The following is a 26,224-nucleotide window of genomic DNA, read 5'->3' on the forward strand; positions in this document are numbered from 1 at the left end:
TCTGTGAGCCTCAGTCTAGTAAGCAGTGATAAACAGCATGCTGCCATCATGGGGAATGAATGCATGTAGAAGACCAGGTATGAATTGAACAACTAAGACAAAGCACTAAAGGATTCCCCCTCCCCCTCATCTGGTGTGTTTAGGTGGGCGCCTGGGGCAAAATGCACGTGACTCAAGTCCACAGAAGTAACAGGAACAAGCTGGAAAGGCAGCAGGATGTGGTGGCAAATATCATTCTCCCGAAGACCCTCCCTGAGGACCTCCAGCTGGCCATGCGCCCTGACGGCCACTGTAAGTTGTGCTTCTTCCTGCCCGTCTTTGCTGTTTTACTTTTATTTTAATTTTAGTTGTCAAGCCACACCTGACTGTGTTCAGGGCTTATTCCTGGTTCTCTGCTCAAGGATTACTCCTCATGGTTCTGGGCATCAGATGTGGTACTGATGAGTTGAATGTGGGTCAGCCCTTGGCAGGACAAAATCCTTACCCCCTGTATTCTCTCTCTGTGGCCCCAAACATCATCATTTTAGAGATGTGTGCATGGTCAATATTTTCATTTATTTTATGAATATTAATTGAATGTCCAAGTAACCTGCCTTAGCGAAGCAGCAGTAATAGAAAGAACATTGGAATTAGAAGTGGGAGATCTGAGTGCAAATCTCAATCTGAATTTAAGTGACCTCTATAAGTGGTTTCATATTCCCGCTTCATTTCTTTTTGTGTGAAAAGAGATCAAAATAACGATCTCACAGATTGAGCGTGCTACATAATGGGTGCTCAGCAAATATACATTTCTTTTGTGATATCCTCTGTTATTTTATTTTATTTTTGTAAGCAAGCTCCCCGTGGCGTATTCGATATGTCAAAAACAGTAACAATAACAGGTCTCATTCCCCTGACCCCAAAAGAGCCTCCAATCATTGGGAAAGACGAGTAAGGAGAGGCTGCTAAAATCTCAGGTCTGGGATGAATGGAGACGTTACTGGCACCCGCTTGAGTAAATCGATGAACAACAGGATGACAGTGATGACAGTGATACAGTGATAGATATCCTTGTATCCAAAAGACAAAAAATATATATACAAATTAGAAAACTTAGACCTATATGTGAAAAGGCACTTCACCGAAGAGGGAAGCCAAAATGCAACTCTACTATGAGAAGCTGTTCAGTGTTTCAGATCTCAGGCCAGATGGCACCTCTTGCCACCTCTGATGCAGTAGCGTCGCAGGCCCCTCAAAATGGCTAAAATCAAAAGAACAAAAACAACACATGCTAGTGAAGATGTGTAGCAACTCAAACTGCCCAAGTGCTGAGACTGTAAATTAGAAGCACCACTTTGGGAAACTCTGGCAACTATGAAAGCCAGACATATGCACATCGTCTGCCCTAGCAGTTCTGCACCTCCTCCTACCCCCCCAAAGAAAAGCACGTTTCAGTTCATAGACACAGACAACCTTCAGAGCAGAACTTTTTATAATAGCCTCAAACCGAGAGCTGTCCAAATCATAAGTTGAAAGCTAGAATATATTCACACAAGGAAATGATTCTGGGAATGAACAATTTGCCACAATAGACATCAATAGGGATTGTGTCTCAAAGAGCAGTGTATGGAAATGGGACCCCTGAGGAGCACTGCTTTGAGTGAGTCCACTGATAGAAATCTCAAAAGTAAGCAGGCAAAAGTAGGTGAAGGAACACACATGATAACCTTTCAGTATCTGTGTTGCAGACCATCATGTCCAGAAGGAGAGAGAGAAAGAGAAAGAGAGAGAGACAGAGACAGAAACAGAGACAGAGGTAGGGGAAGAGAGTGAGAAAGAGAAAGAGAAAGAGAAGGAAAGTGCCTGCTCCCGAGGCAGGCTGTGGGAAGTAGGTGATGGGGGCAGGGAGGGAACTGGGGTCATTAGTGGTGGGAAATGGACACTGGTAATGGAACGATGGGTGTTGGATCATTGTATAAGTGAAACCTGATCATTAGCAGCTTTGTGATTGTGTAACTCAGTGACTCAATTAAGCACTGTAGCACTATTGCACTGTCGTCCTGTTGTTCATTGATTTGCTCGAGCGGGCACCAGTAACGTCTCCATTGGAAAACTTGTTACTGTTTTTGGCGTATTGAATACGCTACGGTTAGCTTGCCAGGCTCTGCTGTGTGGGCGGGATACTCTCGGTAGCTTGCTGGACTCTCTGAGTGTGACTGAGGAATCGAACTCGGGTTGGCCGCGTGCAAGGCAAATGCCCTACCCGCTGTGCTATTGCTCCAGTCCAACTCAATTAAAAGAAATTAAAATTAAATTTAAAAAAAGTTTTAATTGAATCACCATGTGGAAAGTTACAAAGCTTGTAGTTTAGCTGGCCTCCGGGGCCCTGGTCGTGCAGCAGCGGAGAGGCCGCACACGTGCGGCCACCGGGGTTACATGTCCACGGAGGGCGGCTAAAAATGTTTTTTAAAAAACGTAAGCAGGCTTTGCCTTCAGTCTGGGAAGACAGTAGTTGCCTGTATGGGAGAGATATTGACTACACAAGCATGTGAGATGGAGGTCTGGGACACATGTCACTATTGTTTTAATGTACATGCCACCAACACAAATCTTCCTTTTGGGACATTCACTGAATCATCCTCTTATGACTCATTCTCTTCCGATATACTTTAAAAGTGTAAACATAGCTGGGTATCTGCTGTGAGATACAGTGCAACCACCTTCCAAAGAAATGGGAAAGAAAAAAAAATCAATCAAGAGAGTACAAGACATCACCAAAAAGATGCAGGGGGCAAATAAGCAAATAAATAGCATGGAATAAGGCCCATTGAATTTTTTTCTTTCTCAGCATTTCTTTTTAATATGAAAAGTTGAAAAACAAGAAGTGACATAAGAATATATGGCTACTAATATAAAATGAACGTAAGCATTAGAGTATACCACAATATCCCAAGCAACAAGAATTAACTGAATGTGTCAGGTAAAGAGAATTCAGATAACATCTTGAAATTGTAAACAATAGTAATTATTATGGGCTGGAGCAATAGCACAGTGGGTAGGGCGTTTGCTTTGCATATGGCCGACCCAGGTTCAATTCCTCTGCCCCTCTCAGAGAGCCTAGCAAGCTACCAAGAGTATCTCAGCCACACAGCAGAGCATGGCAAGCTACCCATGGCATACTTGATATGCCAAAAACAGTAACAACAAGTCTCACAATAGAGACGTTACTGGTGCCCGCTCCAGCAAATTGATGAGCAATGGGATGAGAGTGACAGTGACAGTAATCATTATACATGTAACATGCAAAGCTCTCTAGTTAATGGCAATATTCATTCAATACTACCAAATATTGGAGTGACTTTTGTGTGTTTTGTCCTGTTCTGGGTACTTGGGATATAATAGTAAAGAAAATAGTTCCTGTCCTCATGGAGGTTCCATTCTGATCAGAGTGAACATCATCCATCAACAGTTACTACCATGAGGAAAAGTAGGAAATGTTATGGGGGGAATAAAATAAGGAAAGAATAAAATTAATAAATAAAATTAGGAAAGTGGACAGAGGTAGTGGCAGTTGCAGTTATGAGTATTTGTAGATTACCCAAAGGAGACAGAGAAGAGAGTCAAATGTGTAGAGTAAGAATGTTCTAGGGTGAGGCTGGAGTGATAGCACAGTGGGTAGGGCGTTTGCCTTGCACACGGCCAACCAGGTTTGATTCCCAGCATCCCATATGGTCCCTTGAGCACCGCCAGGAGTAATTCCTGAGTGAAGAGCCAGGAGTGACCCCTGTGCATCGCTGACCCAAAAAGCCAAAAAAAAAAAAAAAGAATGTTCTAGGGAGATGGAAGAGGATGGAAGGAAGGCAGCTCCCTAAGGAGCATCCATGGCAGGAACAGAGTGACCATTGTGCAGGATATGGGGGAGAGTGAGAACAAGACCCCAGAGGGTAGGGGAGCTTCTGAAGACCACTGCAAGAATGTCAGTACTTAGATACATCCAAAATCAAGGAAAGCTTTGATGCATGAGAACAACATGACCTGATGCATGTTTTAAAGAATCATCATCCTGACAATTGTCTTGAACTGAGAATGTAGGAGAACTCAGGAGACCTGTGAGAACTTGGTGGGATGATGTCGGTGGGGGGTGAGGTAGCCTGCAGGAGGGTGCACTGTGGCAGAGAAGCTGAGATGTGCCTGGATTCGGGATCGAATCCAGATGGCTGTGGATTGGTGGGGGGAAATGAGGGAGACAGGAGTCAAGGAGAGTGTCAATGTTTTGAGATCTGAATCCCTGAGAGGATGGTGTTGCCTCTTTTTATTCAGATGGGCAGACTTCAGGCAGAGCAAACATGTGACGAGAAGTCGTGAGTGGGTTTGGGAATAGAATGTTTAGACAATCCGGTGGAAGTGTCTCGGAGTCTCAGGGCATCTCTAGAATTCATGAGAGGCCCAAATTAGAGATGCAAATGGGGGAGTTGTCTGAGTGTTTAAACTGAAGCCTACGTTTTTACATTTGCCTCGGCCAAAAGGAATGTTTGAGGGGAGGGGAAAATGGGCCTAAAATTGGAACGAAGCAACTGTGTGGAGCAGCTTTGTTTTGCGCCGGGGAAAATGTACTGAAAATTCCTTCGGGAAAATGCAGAAGCAGCTCATGCTTATAGAGATGTTTGCAGCCTACCTGTTCGTTGACTTCTTGTCAGAAGATGCTGTGTTGTTACATGGGTTGATCAGACATTATTCAATTGTCTTGTTTCTCAGATATATGACTCCTGATGTCAAGTTCATATCTAAAATGGGTTCAGAATCACTCATACTTTTAAATCTCGATCTTTGCCAACTGAGGAACAGATGGCTATGAGGACGGGCGGCAGTGCGGCTGGAGCGAGCCCCTGCATTTCACAGGCTGTAGCTGCTTGTGCAAACAATCCGGCTCCATTTCCAACCTCCAGCACCCTTTTTTGAGCTAATCCCATTGCTGATGAATAATGACTGTTGATGTGTGCTTCATCAACTTAGGTCTAAACTTAGGTTTAAGGTGGGGGAAAAATCCCCCAAAACTGGTAAAGTCATCTAGACGGAGACCTGCATTCTAGAGCACTTCACTATATCATTTCAGAGATTAGAGGAAGAGCCCTTAAAAAAAAGAGTAAGGAGGGCCAGGTACAAGTCTTAGCAGTCAAGTAAAGAAGAAACTGGACAGGAAGCAGGATGCTTCCCGTCCCAGGTGAAAGGAAGTGTGAATTTCAAACATCCCCTTTGCCGTGAGTTGCAAGCATGAGATTTGATTTAGATTCCCCATATCTAGTGACCTGTTTACTAGATACCTAGCACCCATCATAAAAATGCATTTGTCTTTGCCACCTCAGAGTTATTATTATCTCTCACACCACAGAGACTGGCACACATTCAAAAGAACAAAAGCAACCAGTGCTGGCATGGATGTGGGGAAAAAGGGATGCTCCTTCACTGTTGGTGGGAATGTCGACTGGTCCAGCCTTTCTGGAAAACAATATGGACAGTCCTTCAAAAACTGAAATTGAGCTTCCATATGATCCTGCAATACCACTTCTGGGAATATATCCCGAGGATGCAAAAAGGCACAGTAGAAATGACATCTGTACCTATATATTCATTGCAGCACTGTTCACAATAGCCAAAATCTGGAAACAACACAAGTGCCCTAAAACAGATGACCGGTTAAAGAAACTTTGGTACATCTACACAATGAAAACCTATGCAGCTTTTAGGAGAGATGAAGTCATGAAAGTTGCTTATAAATGGAGAGACATGGAGAGTATCATGCTAAATGAAATGAGTCAGAAAGAGAGGGACAGACATAGAAGGACTGCACTCATTTGTGGCGTATAGAGTAACATCACATGAGGCTGACACCCAAGGACGGTAGACACAAGGGCCAGGGGGATTTCCCCATATCTGGAAGACTGCTTCATGAGTGGAGGGGAGAAGGCAGATGGAATAGAGAAGGGATCACTAAGAAAATGATGGCTGGAGGAACCAGTTGGGATGGGAGATGCATGCCGAAAGTAGATAATGGACCAAACATGATGACCTCTCAGTATCTGTGTTGCAAGCTATAATACCCAAAAGTAGAGAGAGAGTATGGGGAATATTGTCTGCCTTAGAGGCAGGGGGAGGGTGGGAAAGGTGGGGGGGTATACCCAGGATGTTGGTGGTAGGGAATGTGCACTGGTGGAGGGATGGGTGTTTGATCATTGTGAGATTGTAACCCAAACATTAACGCTTGTAACAATCTCATGGTGATTCAATAAAATTGAAAAAAGTTATTGTTATCAAAAGTTATTAAAAAGTTAAGTCCACCTCCAGTGAATTCTCATTGTACTGCAAGATGAAGGGACTGGAGCAATAGCACAGTGGGTAGGAAATTTGCCTTGGACGTGGCTGACCCAGGTTCGATTCCTCAGTCTCTCTCAGAGAACTCAGCAAGCTACCGAGAGTATCCCGCCCGCACGGCAGAGCCTGGCAAGCTACCCATGGCATATTCGATATGTCAAAAACAGTAACAACAAATCTCACAATGGAGATGTTATTGGTGCCCACTCGAGCAAAACGATGAACAAGGGGATGACAGTGCTACAGTGCTACTGCAAGATGAGGAGGCTTGCCTAATACTCAGAGATGTCATGTTTATATTCTGGCTTTAGCATCTTCAGTCCACATGTTCAAGTGATGCTCCATTCTGTGATGTAAATATGTTTAAGAATGTAGCTGATAGAATGGTCCTCAAGTGCATTCATTCTCTATTTTTTTCCTTCCACAGGTGGATATGTGGAGGACTTGGAGTTGAAGTGTGAAACTCCAGGTCAAGTGTTCTTTAGGACAAAATCCACGCTGGAGGAAATGTATGATGATGTAGAATGCCCCAGCAGAAAGGGGTAAGTCTGTTTCTAGCCCTTCAGCAACATAATAAGGCTTTTGATGAATGGGATGGCTTCAAAGGTCTTTGTATCTTTTTTTCCCTCAGACAAAAGTCAGACTTGTCTAATACATCTGCTTCAGATAGTGGTAAGTATAAGAAAACATTCCTGAAACTGTCCATATGAATTGCTGCGTGGCTAGTACATTTATACATCTTTTTAAAAAATAACATGAATTGGATAGCGGAAGCTAAGAATATGTTCCCAAACATGTGCTCATAAATGCATTTAGAATCACAGAGGTGAAAGTGTTCATAATGGGTTTTGTTTTCAGTTTCGTTTTGGGGGCCATACCCAGTGATGCTCAGGGGTTACTCCTGGCTCTGTACTCAGGAATTACTCCTGGCAATGTTTGGGGGATCATATGAAGTGCTGGGGATTGAACCAGGATCAGCTGCATGTAAGGCAAGTGCACGCCTGCTGCTCTATTGCTCTTGCCTAATAGTGGACTTTTATCACAAAAAGCAAGTTCACAGCAGGGGAGGGGAATATCTATCCCCCAGGCAGTAGAAGGCACTGGAATCCAGGGGTCTAGCCCTGGTGCATGGCAGGACAGACTGTTTGCTTCTTGTCAGCTGCCCTTGGTCCATCTGTCTGTATAGTTTGGGCTTCATATGCTGTTATAAATATCCAGAGAAAGGTTTCCCCGCCCTTGAACTATAGGAACAGTTTTTACTTCAGACATTTCCATGGCTTTCCAATACCACTGGGATGGGGGGCTTAGGTTTTAGAAACACACCTCTCAGTGTTCAGAGGTTATTTCTGTCTCTGCACTCAGGTGCTACCCCCAGAGGTGCCCTAGAAACCATACAGAGTGGTGATGGGGATTTGGACCAGGGTCAGTGGTCAGCAAGGCAAAGGTCTTAACACCCTGTTCTAGCTCTCTGGACCAGCTTCCCGGTACATTTAGGAGTGGCTTCATGTGGTCTTGAGGATGGAGTGGCTTGTGCTACCTTCTCTCCACCTCTTCTCACACTCTGCTCAACTTCTTTTTTAAAAAAACTTTATTGAATCACTGTGAGATAGTTACCAGCTTTTATATTTGGGTTACAAACACCCATCTCTCCACCAGTGCACATTCCACACCACCAATATCCCTGGTAAACCCTCCCTTTCCCACCCTCCCCCTGCCCTCATGGCAGACAATAGTCCCCATACTCTCTCTCTACTTTTGGTCTGCTCAACTTGAGAGAAGTCTTACTGACTTTTCAGCTTCTGTGTAGTTTGCTAGCATTGCTGCTCCCTCTTCCTGCAGGGCATTTCCAGTGCCCCCTATGTCTAGGGCTTTCTCTTGAGCTCAATTATCTCTTCCCAACAACAGAAGATTCTCTTTGCTGTGCCATCCCCTCGCACCAAGGCTCTGTCTGGTATTTGTAGCATTTGTCACCCTCAGCTATCATTTTACAGCCATATGAGTTTGTTTTTAATTTTAATTTGTTTTCATTGAATCACCGTGAGATACACAGTTAGAAATTTGGGGCCAGAGCGATAGTACGGCAGGTAGGGCATTTGCCTTGCACACAGCGGATCCAGGTTAGATCCCTGGTATGGTCCTCTGAGCACCGGCAGGAGTAATTCTTGAGTGCAGAACCAGGAGTAACCCCAAGCATCACTGGGTGTGACCCAAAAAGCCAAAAACATTTGTTCGTGATTAGATTTCAGTCAGACAGTGTTCCAACACCCATCACAATCATGTGAGTTTTTAATAAAACAGCCTTTCCTTCTAGCTGTCTAACCATCTTGATTCTTACCACTTCTACCATCCTCTAGCATTTCAGGTCCATGTGAACTATTACTAAGTATTTGTTGAGGGGGTCAGAGATAATACAGGGTAAGGTGTTTAACCTCGCATGTAATCAACATCTGGGTGTGGCCCCAAACAAAATAAATGTAAACATAAAAAGTACTTGTTGGATCAATTTATGTAAAAATAGTAGAAGGATGAGATATAACTCTATTTCGGGTTTTTTTTTGTTGCTATTGTTCCTTCTTACAATGGCAGAATTTTAGAGAAACCATTGCAAAGATCATTCAGCCCAATATTCTCATTTTAAGAAGGAAACTAAGGCAGAGAGAAGTGATTCTCCTAAGTAAGTGCAAAACCAGGAGTAAGTCCCAAGTACCACGGGTGTGGCCAAAAAAAGTTTGTCTCAATAAAAGATACATGAAATGTAAGAATGGAAATACTTAGCACTAAATAATATTGCTTTTGTAATCAGTGAAGTTTCTTTTTTAATTTCAGAGGAAAATGGTAGAGAAATGTATGAAGATGTCTACAAAACAAAAAGCAACTACCCAAAGATAGAGTGAGTTGCCCTCTTTCTAGGTTCTGTAGCTCATGGAGTTTCCTGTTAGGCTGGAAGACAAGAGTTTAAGAAAACCCCCTTCTTTACCCAACTCCCATCACCAGAGTAGAAATAAGCACTGTAATACTACATTGTGACCATAGAATGCTTATAAATGTGTCTGTGTGCTATAAATTTGAAGTCACATTGTTTTAGTTTTTGAGACACTGTATATCTCTCAATGTTGAAAGCTTCACTCAGTATAAAATTTTTGTGAGAATTTGTGAAAAATTTGCTTAAAATTTTGTGAGAAAAGAGAAGGAAGTATCAGTAAAACTTCTTTCAATTTTATAATTTTTTAAAGAAGAAATCAATGATTATGACTTACTTATGTCTTGCAAGTGGTAATCCCTGTATCTCTGGGATTTTGATTTAATTTAACATTTAATGGGCTGGAGTGATAGCACAACGGGTAGGGCATTTGCCTTGCACATGGCCAACCCGGGTTTGATTCCTCCGCCCCTCTCGGAGAGCCCGGCAAGCTACAGAGAGTATCTCGCCTGCACGGCAGAGCCTGGCAAGCTACCCATGGCGTATTCAATAGGCCAAAAATAGTAACAACAAGTCTCACAATGGAGACGTTACTGGTGCCTGCTCGAGCAAATTGATGAACAACGGGATGACAGTGACAGTGATATAGTGATAACATCTAATAATTCATTGTTACCAAGAATTAGTGTCAGAGAGATAGTTCAGAGGTTAAGTTTAAGTTAAGGTTAAAGTCAAGATAGTTCAGACATTACTTGCCTTGCACGTAGCCTACCCTGGTTCAATCCCTGGCATTGCATATAGTCCCCAACAGTGGACCATAGAGCTATCAGGAGTGACCCTCTGAGATCCATCAAGTGTGGCTTGATCAAAGCCTATCCCCTATTCCAAAAAAAAAAAATACTAATTTTGATCAAAAAAGATTCTAGCTTGTAACTCTTTTCATGATTTTGCTCTTTTTGTGCTACCTATATGTCTTCGTAACATTGCCTTCCTGGCCAGTCATTGTGTGACTTTATGATACTCTGGGAAAAGGGGAATTGTAAAAATGGAGGAAAATAATTTGTTATAACGACCATGATTAAATTTACTTATTGTTTTCAAAGTTAAATAGTTTTGGGTAAAAATATGAAAGGAGAGAGAGAGGAAAAAGCTTGAGAGAGAGGAGAGAGAGGGGAGAGGGCTCTTACCCAGACATGAAAACTCCAGGAAGAGCACACATCTCAGACTAAGATGTGGTTGGATTTCTAAGGTGGAGAACGCACCCTGTTGGTGCTCAGGGGCCATTCAATGCCGGGATCAAACTGGGGTCCTTATATATGCCAGGCATATGCCCTTAACTCCTGAGCTACCTCCCATGCACTTGCAACAATTTTAAGCAATGGAGTAGTGAATGTAGCACCATTGTATTATCAGTTACAGGAATTTCAGGAGTTAGGAATTCCTGTAGTGTATTTTACAAACTTTTTCTAGTCTATTTCCAGTATATTTCATAAACATGTTTCCTTAGCTATCTTCTTTAGAAGGAAGACATTGCTCCCTAAGGTCTGCAAAATAGAGTTCATTTGGGCTAAAGTTTAACTTGGAATAGAATTTCCTTCGCAGCTGGCTGGTAGGTGCTACTCCATATTGGGATCTAAACAAAGGGACGCCTAGAGAAATGTGACTCGTTGGGTCTCAGGCAGGGTGTATGTGGGAGATGGGACTAAATTTCTTCACTGCAGCCACCTTCATCTCGGGTCCTTTCAAAATATATCCTCTAATTTCTCTTAGTTTAGATGGAAAAGAAGCACTGAAAAGACTGCAAAGATTCTTTAAGAAAGAAAAGGATAAACTTAAAATGAAAACCAAGTCAAAAGGAAAAATGAGGTAAAATCCTTCCCCCCCCCCTCTTTCCTGGGAAGGGTTAGCAGCGATCAGTGACATTATAAATAGAACCAACAGCCCTGGTTCTCATTCACCTCCTTTTAGCCATTTTTTTTAAATAAAATTTTTATTTTATTAAATCACCATGTGGAAGATTACAATGCTTTCAGGCTTAGGTCTCAGTTATACAATGCTGAAACAACCATCCCTTCACCAGCACCGTTTTTGAATTTCCGTACTTTGACAACTAAGTCCAGGGAGATTTCTTCCAGATATTGGATCATTGCAGGCTTGAAAATCCAATCTGTGGTCATCATAATATGGCGGACACTGCGCCCTTCATCCCCGGAGAGAAAGAGGCGAGAGAGAGAAATACCTTTCCCCTCCTGGGCGGGCACATGGCCGAGGCTTAGTTCTCAGGCAGGAGACATTCTGCGAGGAGTTGCCCACGCCGAAAGAGGTTTTGCTGGGTCTGGATTCACGCTTGTGCAGCTGCGGAGAGGCCGCACATGCGTGCGGCCCCCGGGATCACATCTCGGCGGTGGGAGGGGCCGGTGCCTCCCACCTTCCCAAGAGCACCCTCATGTCTTTTTGCTGCAGTTTTTGTCGTAAATCCCATCTGTGGTCGTCTTAATATGGCAGACACCGTGCCCTTCACCCCCGGAGAGAAAGAGGCAAGAGAGAGAAATACCTTTCCCCTCCTGGGTGGGCATGGGGCCGAGGCTTAGTTCTCAGGCTGGAGACATTCTGCGAGGAGTTGCCCATGCCGAAAAAGGTTTTGCTGGGTCTGGATTCACACTCATGCAGCTGCAGAGAGGCCGCACACACGTGTGGCCCCCACCTTTTAGGCAATTTTTGAGTGAACCACACTCACAGATAATAAAGAAAAATATCCATTGTCCCTTTTGAAAAAAAAGTGATGAGAAAACGTTGTAAAAGGAATCTTAAACCACAGGCAGGAAGGAATCCTTTCCCCTCATCCTTGGTGTATGTTTCAGTTATTTATCACTCTTAGGCTGTTTTATACCCCCTTTTTATGCTCTTAGCACTATAAGTTTTAGTGATTTTTGTCTACACTTCCATGCTCTAATTAGTCTCTGTAAAAAAATTTTGGTGATGGAGGACAAGCTTTTCAGCTGGGTGGTTTAGGTACCTTAAAGTCCTGGATCCTGCCAGGATCGTTAGGAGTGTTTGGGAAGGAAACATGTTATCCAGCAGGAGGAAGAGTGACCTGGATTTAGAATCCCTGTTTTAGTTCTGCTCTTTACTCCTTGTACATCCAGAGGCAGACTGTTTCCCTTTTAGACCCACGGGGTCCAGCTTTTTTCTTTTGCATATAATAGAGGGAATACTGCAGACCCCAGAGATATTTATATATAATTTACAGATACAGGTCTGTATTTTATGAGGGAAAAACTGGTAAAAATGGTCTGTTCAAAGTCATTAGGTATATTGCATGCTGTTCTTGTGCACTGAAGTTCTTTCCAATTATGACACATCAAACTATAGTTGTCTGTTGGAATTGGATCTGAGAGATACCTCCATCCCCCAAATATGTCATTTATAAATTCTAGTCCTGAAAATGGAAGAAGAGGAAGGTTAGCTCTAGGAGTCAGAAATCCAAACAAGGTATTGACCTTAGTGTATTAGATGATACACACACACACACACACACACACACACACACACAGAGTATTGCTAGACTACTACAGTCCTTGAAAATCTGATGCATCTAAGAATGCTAATATTCTTTTATGTAAATCTGATTTCCTTAGCACTCTTCAGCAACTCCTTTTGACTTTCAGACAGACACCTAATCTCTTCTCTAAGTAACTCCCTTAGAGTGACTCTTCCTCACCTCTGTCCCATCCACACACTTACACTCTGACCCTACCATGGCTTGTGCCTCCTGGTTCTAACCATGAAGTTGCAGGTCTGAAATGCACCATCTCTCTTCCAATCTCCTTTGACTATTAAAATTCTAGTTTTCCCTTGAATATTCTTTTGAGATTCAGGGCACCTTCCTGAATCTCTTGACCCAACTCTGAATCCCTGGTCTTTCTCTACAGTCCCATAATGGGATGTCCCTGACTTAGAAGCTTTTCCTATCACGTCACACCCCCACAGAATCGCCTTCACTGAGATGTGAGAACCAAGCAGTCTGCATGGGCTGTCTCCTCCCACTCAGTGATTTACTCTCTTCCATTTCCATCTGGCCTGGAATTCTCCCCCTTGTTACCCTTTGGCTTAAACATCTACATAGGCAGGGAATGGAGTCTGTAGGCTTTTCTTCCACCATACTTCTCTCACCTTGGATGTATTCTCTCACATTGATATCTTAGAAGGTTAGAAGACAGACCCAGGAGCCTGTGGACAGAAGGGAAGGGTGTGGGAGATAGGAGGTTGCTGAGGTCAGAAAGGAGGTCTAAGAGAATGCACTCATTTGTGGAATATAAAGTAACATAATGGGAGACTAACACCCAGGGATAGTAGAGATAAAGGGCCAGGAGGATCGCTCCATGGCTTGAAAACTGGCCTCACATCCTGGGGGAAAAGGCAGCTGGGATAGAGAAGGGACCACCAAGTAAATGATGCTTGGAGGGCTCGCTCAAGAAGGAAGATGTGTGCTGAAAGTAGACTATGGACCAAACATGATGACCATTCAGTACCCATATTGCAAACCATAATACCAAAAGGAGAGAGAGAGAGAGAGAGAGAGAGAGAGAGAGAGAGAGTAAAAAAATGTGAAAGAGAGTAAAAGAGTAAAACAGAGGCAGGGAGTGGAGAATGGGGGTGGGTGGGATGGTGGGAAGGATACTGAAAACATTGGTGGTGGAGAATGGGCACTGGTGGAGGGATGGGTACTCGATTATTGTATGAAAATGTAATCACTAAAGTTTTTAAGTCTGTAACTACCTCACATTGATCCATTAAAAACAAAATTTATAAAATGTCTAGGAAATCATTTGGGATAAATAAGCCCCCTTTAAAAGGTTGTTGGTTGTGCTAGAGTCTGTGTCATCCCATATTTGCTGAAAGTATCAAGAAAGCTAGTCAGCAGTGTGTTATTTGAGATGTACCAGCTAATCTCCGCCGGCCATGGCTTTTCCCCTTAACCCATTTGTGTCTTGTTTTCAACCAACAAACAGCTCATTTTCCGTTTCGATGCCTGACTTAGGTAAGTGACATTTGCTTATTATTGGCACAGAACTACTCAGGGGATATTCAGGAGGTGGGAAAAATATGTAGTCATCTTCCCCAAATTATACATTTCATGAAAAACTGATACATCAAAGTCAAAGATGGCATTTTACCCAACTATATTAGTTGAAGGAAGATGAGTCAATGCGATATGACTCAAATGCCTACTCTACCCCAGGTCACCCCAGAAATAGATGTTATCCCACATCCCGACTTTAAAGATCTAGGATTTGTATTCCTATACTCTCTGATTGCCAGGCTTGTGCATGATACATTATAACGCTGTCTCCTGGGGCATATGACAGCCAGATCACAGTAATTAAGACATAGTTGAACATGATCGTGTTGCAGTACACATACTAATTGAAGCAAGTAAGGATTATTGAAACAGTATTTGCTTTGCTATAAAAACAAAGGCACACAAAATTAACACAGTGCCTGACAGTCTGATCTCACTAAAGGTACAGTACATTGAATTTTCTTGTAAGAGAGTGCCCTGTAATTAATTTGTTGGCTTTGTTTGTGGACCTTAGCCACAGCTGGCTACTTGAATTTCACTCTGAATTGTCAATTCAAGTATATTTATACTTAACAACTAGCAAACACTATTCCAGTAATCACAAGACTCCTAAAATATTCTTATGCACAATTTTTTTTAAAAAAATCAATGTATTGGTGCTGAAGTGATAGTATAGCAGGTAGGGAGTTTGCCTTACAAGTCCTCCAAGTACCACCAGAAGTGATTCCTGAGTGTAGAGCCAGAAATAAGCACTGAGCACTGCATGGTGCTTAAAATAAAAAAAAAATAACAAAAATAATCAATATAGAATTGACCTCCATGAAAATTTACTATTAATTGAATAAGGATTATGAGCAATTATGTCTTAAAGTCTAAAAAAACTTGTTCAAGTGGTGACTCACATGAACATAATAGATTATAATTTAGATTCACCAAAGAATATGACTATGCTAAATTGAAAATGTCTAATTATTCACTGTCATCCCGTTGCTCATCGATTTGTTCGAGTAACCAGTAACCAGTAACATCTCTCATTGTGAGACTTGTTGTTACTGTTTTGGCATATCGAATACACCACGGGTAGCTTGCTAGGCTCTGCCATGCGGGCTCGATATTCTCGGTAGCTTGCCGGGCTCTCCAAGAGGGATGGAGGAATTGAACATGGGACCGGCTGCTTGAAAGGCAAACGCCCTACCACTATGCTATGGCTCCAGCCCATCTAATTATTATTATGAACAAATTCAATTTTATGCAAGATTATAAACGTGCAGGTGCAAGTGGTTTGAAATAAAAGTCAGATGAGACAAATCAATATTAATGTTCTAGTAAACTGCTTTTCCATTGGGAATTAAGCCCCCTCTCCCTTATTCTAGCAGTTATAACAATTTTTTTCAGTAAGAAGATAGGAGCCTAATCTAAAAATGATCTTTTCAGCAATTAATTTTCTGAAAAGCTGCATAAATCAAATCTATATAAAAATATGTATGTATTTAAAATACATATATCTATTAATCCTTCAACTGAATCTTATCAAAAGGGATATTTTTGTGTTCTTAGTCCTTCCAACCTATTTGTATTCTAAAATCAGATTTTGATAGAACAGGGCTAAGATTGCACCCTGTAATTGACTACTGTGTATAATTTGGAAAGCCAAAAATCATATAAATCATCACTAAGATTGGACTATTTTGATTTACTTGATCATAGGAATCAGGACCCAGGAAGTTACTATCTATGATGACGTGGACATAAATGAAAAAGAGTCAAAGTAAGTCACTTTTCCTCCTATGATGCCTGCCAATATATAACCAATTTTTTAAGTGCATGCCCATGCTTTATTTGATTTTTTTTCATTGAATCACAGTGAGATACACAATTACAAAGCTGTTCATGATCGGGTTTCAGTTACACAATTAGCATCCCTCCACTAGTGTACTTTTCTCATCACTAATGGCCCCAATTTCTCTCCCACCCTCCTCCACCCAGCCTGCCTCTATGGCAGGCACTTTTCTTCTTTCTGTCTCTCCTTTTGTTAGCCCAAATCTTGATGGTTTGTTTCTTTCTTTCTTTCTTTTTTTTTTTTTTTGCTTTTTGGGTCACACCCAGCAATGCACAGGGATCATTCCTGGCTCATGCACTCGGGAATTACCCCTGGCGGTGCTCAGGGGACCATATGGGATGCTGGGATTCGAACCCAGGTCGGCCGCGTGCAAGGCAAACACCCTACCCGCTGTGCTATCACTCCAGCCAGCCCCTTGATGGTTTGTTAAATAACAATCTTTGAAAATCGAAATCATTCTATGTCCCCATCTAGCCACCTGGTCTCAGTCCTTTGCTCTCAACTAAAGCACTGCTTCAATTCCCACTTGCAAGCTCAGCTCCGTTCTTTTACTCTCATACCAGTGGACTTATTTGTGTAAGGTCATTAATAACTTTTTGGTTTGGGAGCCAGAGAGACAGACATTACAGCAGGTAGGGTGTGTTCAAGGCAAGCTGTTGTACTTGCATCACTCCTGGGTTTCATCTTATTTGGTAGGACTGTGAGCATACTGTGTGTGGGACTTAACCCGAATGTAAAATGTTACCATGTGTTATGAAAACCCTTTCCCCACCATCTCCTAAGGAGCGCCTTTTCCCAGAATTCCTCTGCCAGATGAGGAGGCAGCCCAGGGCTCAGTACCACACTTCAGGGAGAATTAGGATCTTTCTAAAGAATGCTTCAGAGGGAAGGGCGGTAGCAGAATGTGTGTTAGAATAGTTAAAATCGTCCAAATGAAAGATGATTAAAATGTGTTCAAGGATAGGGAAATAAAGAGAAGATATTGCCTAGTTTGTATACCAGGTCTTTATAGGTGTTAGAGGAAATTTGCTTAAAATGCTCTTTGGTTAGATAATGCAGATCTCTGCTCTTTGTTGCATTTCTTTTCTTTTATTAATTAATTAATTTATTTTTTGTATTGGGGCCACACACAGCAGTGCTCAGGACTTATTCCTGGCTCTGTGTTGAGGTATCAGTCCTGGCAGGCTCGGGGGAATATATGTGGTCTGGGAATCAAACGTGCAAGGCAAGCACCCTACCTGCTGTACAATGGCTCTGACCTCAGCATTTCCTTTCTTCAATTGGGCTATTTTCTAGAGTCTGCAAGCAAGGGCAAATGCTAAGTGGACTAGTCTTGTCTCATAGTATAGGTTGATTGTTCAGGTTTTAATGGAGAAAAACTGAGGCTCAGAGAAGAGCAAGGTTAAAATAAATCAGGTTTGTCTCCGACTTCTGGTATTATATTTGCACTGCAGATCAGCGGTAAGCAAACTATGGCCTATGGGTCAAAGAGCCTTTCTTTTATTGTTGCAACTATAAAATTGGGCAGTTTCCATAGAAATGACTTGCAAAGCTGAAATATTCATACATATATAAATCTGTATATATTTAGATAGATATGTATTTCTAGAAATCTCTTAAATACTTTTATAAAACACAATTTTCCAGAAAGTATTGATGGTTCTGCAAATGTTTTCATCTTAACTTGCTGAAAACATTTTTCTCCTCAGAGATGAAGATAAACAGAAAACATGGAAGCCCAAGTTTATGATGTCAAAGGAGAAAAAGGAGAACAAAGTTGCTGAAGTGACAGAAAGGTTAGTGCACAAGAGCACTGTTCATAGATCATCTGCTGCAAATTATCTCTCTCACAAGCTATGTGAGAGTAAGCATGTCATTCAGCTTGAGTCTGATTCTTTGTATATAAAATGCAAATAATAATACCTATAACATAGTGCAAGTGAGCAAATTAAAAATATAAAGAATATGAACATTTAAAATTGTCATACAAATGGTTTCCCCTCATTATCACCCCTCTTCAGGGTAATGTAAGGTTTGATGACCTTTGTCATGTGATGAAAACTTCTGGTCATCATTTAGATTCTAAGAATTTAAGATAGAACTTTAATAAAAACCCAATTAGAACCTAGATAAAACTTTGTGAAAAGAAACTAGATATTGCATATTGAGGGTTTCCATAAAACAATATAATTTTGATTGTGGCCACAGTCCTGTTAAAGAATGTTCTATAGACTGGCCTTCATTCATGATTCGAATTATCTTGATGGCTATGATGAAGTTTTGGTTTTTTTTTTTTTTACTGTTACAGGTGACTACTTAGTACTCTTTTTCTCCAGTCTTCTCAGTTGCTAGGCAACAGATAGGGCCTGAAATGCCTTAACAAATGCCTTGGAGAAGTACTTGTTGAATTGTTGAGCTTGGAACACTGCATAGTCTCTTGTAGAAAATTGTCTAAAGCACGTCACATAGCACCCTAAAATGAATCAGCAATCAGTCCTTACTAAATTCAGTGAGGAGGCTGGACCTTCCCTTAGGATTTTAGATGCATTTGTGGTCTAGAAATGTATCATCTTACTTTAAACTTTATACTTCTAGAAGTCAGAGAGACCAGCAGGTAAGGCTGCTTACCTTGAGTGCAGCTGGCTGGGATTTGATCCTCATTATCACATGGTCCCCTGAGCCCCACTTAGAGTGATCCCTGAGAGCAGAAAGCACTAAGGAGTAAGCACTAAGCACAGCTAACTGGGAGTGAGCCAAAAACCAACAAGCACCACCAGAAGTCTCCTTCATACATCGACATACTTTATTTGGGGGCCACACCCGGTGGCGTTCAGGGCTTTCTCCTGAGTTGCTGCTCAGGATCATTCCTGGAGATGCTTGAGGGGCCATCTGTAGTGTTAGAGATCAAGCTGGGGTGAGCTGTGCACACGGCAAGTGCCTTAATGCCTCTGTTTTCTCTTGAAAAACTACATAACTTCTACATAGCATAGCAAGGCAGAACTCAAGAGCGAGTATTGCTTTTTATTTCCCCTCCTCTCTCTCCCGCCAAAAAGCTTCTTAGTATTGAAATGACTATGTAATAAGTCTTTGGGGGGAACAATTCATTGTGCTCTTAAAAATTCTCTTAAAACAAAATGCTATAACGTTGTATCTTTATTCTGAATAAGTCTGAAAATGCAGTATCAAGGTTGTCATTATTCCTGTACTGATATATTTTTGCAATTTTTCCCCTTTTGAACCAATATGTAATATTGTTTGAACGAATATGTGATATTGGTTCAAAAGAAACACACGCTTTATTCATCAGTCCAACCACTTTATTATCCCTTTATTAACCAGACATGATGACATGTTTCCATGAAGTGGTGAAATGGTATCCCAGGTATGAGAGCTTGGAAGTGACATCTCATCTACATACTTCTGCATAGCATAGCAAGGCAAAAACTCAAGAGCAAATACTTTCATTTCCCCTCTTCTCTCTCCCTCCAGAAAGCTTTTTACGATAGACGTTCCAGGTAGCCTCTGAATGAATAAAGGGAGCTGGAGAGGGAGACTGGGACCAGGTTATGGCAACCTTGTGTTTCATAGTAAGGATGCTGACTTTATCTTCTAGGCAGCAAAGTGGGGTCAAAAGATTTGAAGAGAGCAGAATTGTTTAAATTGTAGAAAAAGGTCTCTGGAGTCAGGACTACAAATAGAGTCAAATAAGGAGATGCTAGAGGAAAATGGCATTTTGTGCAAGAGGACACAGCTCAAGTAAAGGCTGTGGCTTGGAGAGAACAAGCCGATGTAGGGGGCACTGCTGAATGAAACTCAGGATTTGCCGACTCCATTCCCGCTGTCTGTATTACACGGCTGCAGGGAAGCTCCAGCCCTCACACGAACAGCTAGGCAGAGAAAGGAAGAAATGAGAGCCAACAGATTCAGCTGGACTATTCACTTTTGTGTGATGAAAATTTTTATAAATATTTTGTGGCATTTTCTTTTAATTTCTTAAATCTTCCCTCCAAAATCACTTAACAAGTAGGACAATCTACAGACACATAGATTTGTGACTCCCAGTTAAATCCATTGAATAATCTGCGGATGAGTGGAAACTTTACATAAATGTCTCCTAATGTTTTATAACTTAACTATACCTCTAAGTCAGAGAATTTTCTTGTTTAACTTAAATATACCCAATGTGATTTTATTTCAAGTTATATATTATCAATTTGAGAAAGGGGTTGTGTATGTGTTTAAATTTTACTTTAGGCACCGTGATTTACAATATTAATAATGGTGCATAAAACTTTCCAACACCACACCCTCTAGCAGAGTGTCATCTTCCCTCCCACTGTCCCAGTGTCCTCCCCACTATCCCCTACCCTGTTTCATTGTCTTTATTATTTGCTCTAGTGGGAGTGAGTACAAGTTTGATTTTTCTTTTTTGGCTTTTGAGCCACAGCCAGGGGTTCTCAGGACTTAGTCCTGGCTTTGAACTCAGGGATCATACTCGGCAGGCTCAGGGGACCATGTGTTGTCCTTGGGGATTAAACCCAGTCAGCTGCATGCAAGGCAAATCCCCTACCCCTGTAACTATTGCTCTCGCCCCAACAAGTTTTATTTTCTATAACATGATAAACACACACAATATACCCCAAAATAGGCCAACTTCACAGTTTTAGAGGCTTAAGAGTTTTATTACTGTACATTTAACCCTACCAATATATTTCTTGCCAGTTTATCTCCTAGAAATTTCTTCAAAATCAAGAAGCAAAACTTTAAGAAGAACAAAATGGAAAAAGAAGAAAAAATTTTTAGGGAAAGATTTGAGGTAAGTTATCTGACAGTAAAAATCAACCATATTATTTGTGGAATATAAAGTAGCAGAATGGGAGACTAACACCCAAGAACATAGAGATAAGTACCAGGAGGATTACACCACAGCTTAGAAGCTGGCCTCACGTGCTGGAGGAAAAGGAAGCTCAGATAGAGAAGGGACCACCAAGTAAAGGGTGCTAGGAGGGCCCATTTGGGATGAGATTTGTGGGTGAAAGTAGACTACAGCTGGGACATCATGGCCACTTAATACCTCTATTGCAAACCATAGCATCCAAAAGGAGAGAGAGAGAGCAAAAGGGAATGCCCTGCCACAGAGGTGGGGTGGGCTGGAGGGGACTGGGTGGGGGAGTGGGGGGAGGGGTACTGGGACCATTGGTGGTGGAAAATGGGTACTGGTGGAGGGATTGGTACTCAACCATTGTATGACTGAAATGCAAGCACAAAAGTTTGTAAGTCTATAACTGTACATCACGGTGATTCACTAATTAAAAATTTTAAAAAAAATTAACCATATTAAAGGCTAGGAACTTCTGGGTTTTAAAGATTCTAGAAGTGTGTTACTCCTCTGACTCTCTGAGAAAAAGATAGGGATCTTTTTGACTAAGAAGATGGCACTGGCATTGCCATTTGTGTTAATTAAGCCACATCCAAACATGAGCCACCAGTGGTACACACTGGTGTCGACATGTTAAAATGTGTGTGTTTATGTAGCCAAATGGGATATCTGAGCCTACCCATATGGGCTAAAGAGTGCCATCTAGAAACAGAGGTGTATAAGAGCTTTAAAAACTTGAAATCAAGGGTTTTTGATTGAAGGTCCACAGGTGTAAAAAAGTTGAAAAATCAAAGCTCTAGAGCCTAGCTTTTTAAACTGTGGGTCACGTAACTGAATGGGAGGGAGAGATGGCGCATGAAAAATGTGGTAATGGTAAAAAGTTCCTGCATGTACAATGATCAAAGTTTCATTAAAACTCAGCTATGTAATGAATCCAAGGAGTTTCTGGCTCTTCTGTGTTGAATTTCTCAGGCAAAATGGATTTTGAACAGAAAAAAGAACCAGACCGCAGTAGTAGACAAAGAGGGTCTTGCCCCCCACTTTTCTGCTCCTCCTTTCCTGGTTTAGTCTCACTTTTCTTTTTTTTTTTCTTTTTGGGTCACACCCGGCGATGCACAGGGGTTACTCCTGGCTCTGCACTCAGGAATCACCCTTGGTGGTGCTCAGATTCTATATGGGATGCTGGGATTCGAACCCGGATCGGCCACATGCAAGGCAAATGCCCTACCCGCTATGCTATTCCTCCAGCCCCTAGTCTCACTTTTCTAATTGTAAAGTTAACATATCAATGATGGTACAAAATTTTCTACTCCATTGCACAACCTTCTCATTCATCAGACTTCATACCGGTACAATTAGGTATCAAGTGGCAAAACACTTTTTTTTTTACAATGTAAAAAACACCCTACAGCGGGTAGGGTGTTTGCCTTGCTCGAGACTGACCTAGGTTCAATTCCCAGCATCCCATATAGTTCCCCAAGCACTGCCAGGAGTAATTCCTGAGTGCAGAGCCAGGAGTAACCCCTGAGCATTGCTGGGTGTGACCCAAATGGAAAAAAAGAACAAACAAAAAACAATAATATAATCATGACCCATGAGTGGAAGACTATGGTGTTTAACTGTTACTTTCTTAAATAATACTTCTACTTAAAATCATACTATCTTCTATGCCTTTAAGTGCTTATTATTTAGCTTGAGTTAATATATTGCGTCTTCCATTAATTTTATAATAATAAAAAATAACTGCAATTATAGTTAAAAAATTTCTTATTTCAGTATAACAAAGAGATTACTGTCATCAATATGGCAGTGGCATCGTCCAGTAATTCAAGAAATGGAATATTTGATTTGCCAATTACTCCTGGAGAAGAACTGGAAGTTATTGATATCACTGAAGAAAATCTAGTGATATGTCGTAATTCTAAAGGCAGATGTAAGTCATATTGACCCTTAAAATTCCCACCATTATTTAAATAAAATATCAAAGCAATATTCTGTAAGTAACAGTGAATTTTCTTTCAATAGATGGCTATGTGCTCATTGAACATCTGGATTTCAAGTAAGTGGTTTGATTTTTTATTTCAAATAATACATCTTCAATATTGATGCACTTTTATACATATTGGTCTGATGGGGAAAATAATTTTTTGGCTTCTGGGCCACACCTGGCTGTGGCTCAGGGCTTTGGGCAGGGCATGTAGGACCATATGTGGTGCTGGCATTAGCGGTATAAGGTCATGCACCTGCCCTGATGTTTTATCTATTTATTTGGCCCGGAAAAAATAAAATCTTAATACCCTAAGTGCCCTAATATATAGCTTATTACATAATTACTTAATTTCTCTGACATTAAAAACACATAAAAATATTAAACTCAATAGGATAGCTATTCACTGCTTTGCTGGTCAACACTTTTGGTTTTTTGGGCCATATCTGCTTGTGCTTGGGGCTTCCACCAGGCTCTGAGATCACTCCTGGAGGGGCTCGGGAGACCTTTAGGAGTCCTGGGGATCGAACACAGGCAAGTGCTTTTCCCTCTGCACTATCTCTCTGGTCCTGCTAATCTACATTTTAGGTGTTTGTTTTTCTTTTTCTCAGGCATCAAGGTTGGGCACCTTAGGAAGATTCAAGAGTTTATGGTCCAGGCTGCACAAGTGACAATAGTTTCTACTCACATCAGTTTACATGTGAAAATAAGATAAAATCTGTGGAAACTTTTGTTAGGAACTTAGAGAAAAAGTTAAGGTTTCCACATTTAGATGCTGGTTTTACTCCTAAATCATTCTCTCTCTCCGTGTCTATTTCAGTATCTGTCTACTTCACTGCTGGCTCAAGAGAATATGAAACTTTGTGTTAGCATCTGAGTACTTATTTAATGAGCCATGGCTGGAGTTAGAACTCATGCCTTATGGCACCCCGTCAGTACTGCAGATGGTTTCGTTTGTTTCTAATATTAGTACATGAATGTTTGTAATTTCTAGAAGATGCTGTGCATTTAAATTGGGTACTACTATTCTAAAAAACAGTATAACCACAGTCTTTTAAGTATTCAGTATGAAGTATAATCTAAATTACGGCTCATTTTTTTTAATGTGTTAAGTATCCCATTGTTTTCTCACAAAACTGAGAAATGTTACTCAAAATTAGTTTTATATTGGAATAGTTTGCTAAAATATTAACAAAACTGCAACTTACTGTACAAAATAAGATAATTATTTTGTCTCTAACTGAATACATAAATGAGATGTATATGCATATTCATTTTCAGCTAAGCTGTAACTAACATTATTTTAAAATGATGTACATGTCTATTGGAAATAAATAAATTATACATAAGCATTTGTCTGTTATGTTCAATACTGAAAGACTGTAAATCTTGGTAATTCTGGTTCAAGAGTATAGACAAAATGTGTTCCATAGCTCCATCTTTATACTGTGAAACTTGGAAGTATATTTATTAGACAAGACACAAAAAAATTCAAGTTGTATTTGATGAGAGATGAAATAGCCATGCTTATTATAAGCCATGCTAAAATACCTCAGCTTGAACTAATTTCTTCGAGAGTCTTGGTTCTTAATTTGTGGTCTACACAAGATCTGAGTGCTGAGAATAGGTAAAGGGATATATATGATAACCTGTCAATACCTGTGCTGCAAACCGTAATGGAGGAGAAAGAGGATGAGGAAGAGGAGGAGAAGGAGGAGGAGGAGGAGGCATGCCATGGAATCAGGCTGGGGTGGGCTGGGGAAGGAGGGGTGATGGGGAGAAACTGAGTGCAATGGTTTTGGGAAATGTACACTACTGAAAGGATGGGTATTGGAACATTACATGACTGAAACCCAATGATGAACAGCTTAGTAACTGAGTATCTCACAGTGATCCAATAAAAAAAAAATTTAATAGTTGGTATGGAGCTATAGCACAGTGGTTGGGCTTTCGCCTTTCACGTGGCTGACCTATGTTCAATTCCTCTGCCCCTCTTGGAGAGCCCAGCAAGCTACCGAGAGTATGGAGCCCGCAGGGCAGAGCTTGGCAAGCTACCCGTGCGTATTGGATATGCCAAAAACAGTAACAATAAGTTTCTCAATGAGAGACATTACTGGTGCCTGCTCAAACAAATCAATGAGCAATGGTTTGACAGTGACAGTGACAGTGACAGTTGGTATCAGTAAATGTAGACTTACATAACTATTTTATATACCTTGGGTCATGAAAAATTTTCTCAGATAAGAAAGGGTCTTGAGTGGAAAAGGTCTGAGCAGCTCTGTTCTAGACTCAGAGGAACTATTCAGAGATGGTCGAGAAAATGTCTTCCTGAGTGTCCCTGAATTAAACTTGCTCCCTGTGTAAGGCAGAACAACCCAGTAACCGCAGTATCTCCAGGCTGACCTCTTGATGGACACTTCAGAAAACAAGACTCCATCTGGCCTGTGCACATGGAGGTCAGAGGGTCTGACTTAGCAGATCAGAGATCTTTCATGCAAAACTTCTGTCCAACAAAGAGTCATAAAGTAATGTAACACTAGCACATTCACCAACACATGAAGTGTTTGATTGTTTCGCCTTTATTTTTTGGGTTTGGGCCATACTCAGCGATGCTCAGGGGTTACTCCTGATAATGTTCGAGGGACCATATGGGATGCCAGAGATCGAGATCAAACCCAAGTCAGCCACATGCAAGGCAAGGGCTGTACTCTCTCCAGCCCCTGTATTTTATTTTATTATTTATTTACTTATTTATTATCGGGACTTGTTGTTACTGCTTTTGGCATATCAAAAATGCCACGGGTATCTTGCCAGGCTCTGCCATGCGGGCGGGATACTTTCTATAGCTTGCTGGGCTCTCTGAGAGGGATGGAGGAATCAAACCTGGGTCAGCTGCCTGCAAGGCAAATGCTCTACCCACTGTGCTATTGCTCCAGTCCAGTAACAACAAGTCTCACAATGGAGACGTTACTGGTGCCCACTCGAGCAAATCGATGAACAATGGGACGACAACACTGCATTTATTATTGGATCACAGTGAGATACACAGTTACAAAGTTGTTCATGATTGGGTTTCAGTCATATAATGTTCCAACACCAATCCCTTTACCAGTAAATGTAACTACCACCAATGTCCTCAGTTTCCTCCCTGCCTCTCCCCCCTCTCT

The 26,224-nt window shown here is 41.4% G+C and overlaps 1 protein-coding gene across 1 annotated transcript in view; it reads left to right on the forward strand.

Moving 5' to 3' along the window:
* Positions 1-25,400, forward strand: part of FYB2 (FYN binding protein 2) — a 75,564-nt gene extending 50,164 nt beyond the window's left edge. Inside the window, exons 8-19 of the mRNA XM_055138300.1 lie at positions 144-291; positions 6,776-6,890; positions 6,980-7,020; positions 9,175-9,238; positions 11,039-11,134; positions 14,281-14,309; positions 16,059-16,119; positions 17,901-17,987; positions 20,914-21,007; positions 22,847-23,003; positions 23,096-23,129; positions 23,669-25,400. Of these exons, the coding sequence (XP_054994275.1) occupies positions 144-291; positions 6,776-6,890; positions 6,980-7,020; positions 9,175-9,238; positions 11,039-11,134; positions 14,281-14,309; positions 16,059-16,119; positions 17,901-17,987; positions 20,914-21,007; positions 22,847-23,003; positions 23,096-23,129; positions 23,669-23,690 (948 nt within the window). The 3' untranslated portion in view covers positions 23,691-25,400. The remainder of the gene's footprint in view (positions 1-143; positions 292-6,775; positions 6,891-6,979; positions 7,021-9,174; positions 9,239-11,038; positions 11,135-14,280; positions 14,310-16,058; positions 16,120-17,900; positions 17,988-20,913; positions 21,008-22,846; positions 23,004-23,095; positions 23,130-23,668) is intronic.
* Positions 25,401-26,224: the final 824 nt, after the last annotated feature.

The sequence above is a fragment of the Sorex araneus genome, chromosome 5 (assembly GCF_027595985.1).
Source record: "Sorex araneus isolate mSorAra2 chromosome 5, mSorAra2.pri, whole genome shotgun sequence".
Taxonomy (NCBI): domain Eukaryota; kingdom Metazoa; phylum Chordata; class Mammalia; order Eulipotyphla; family Soricidae; genus Sorex; species Sorex araneus.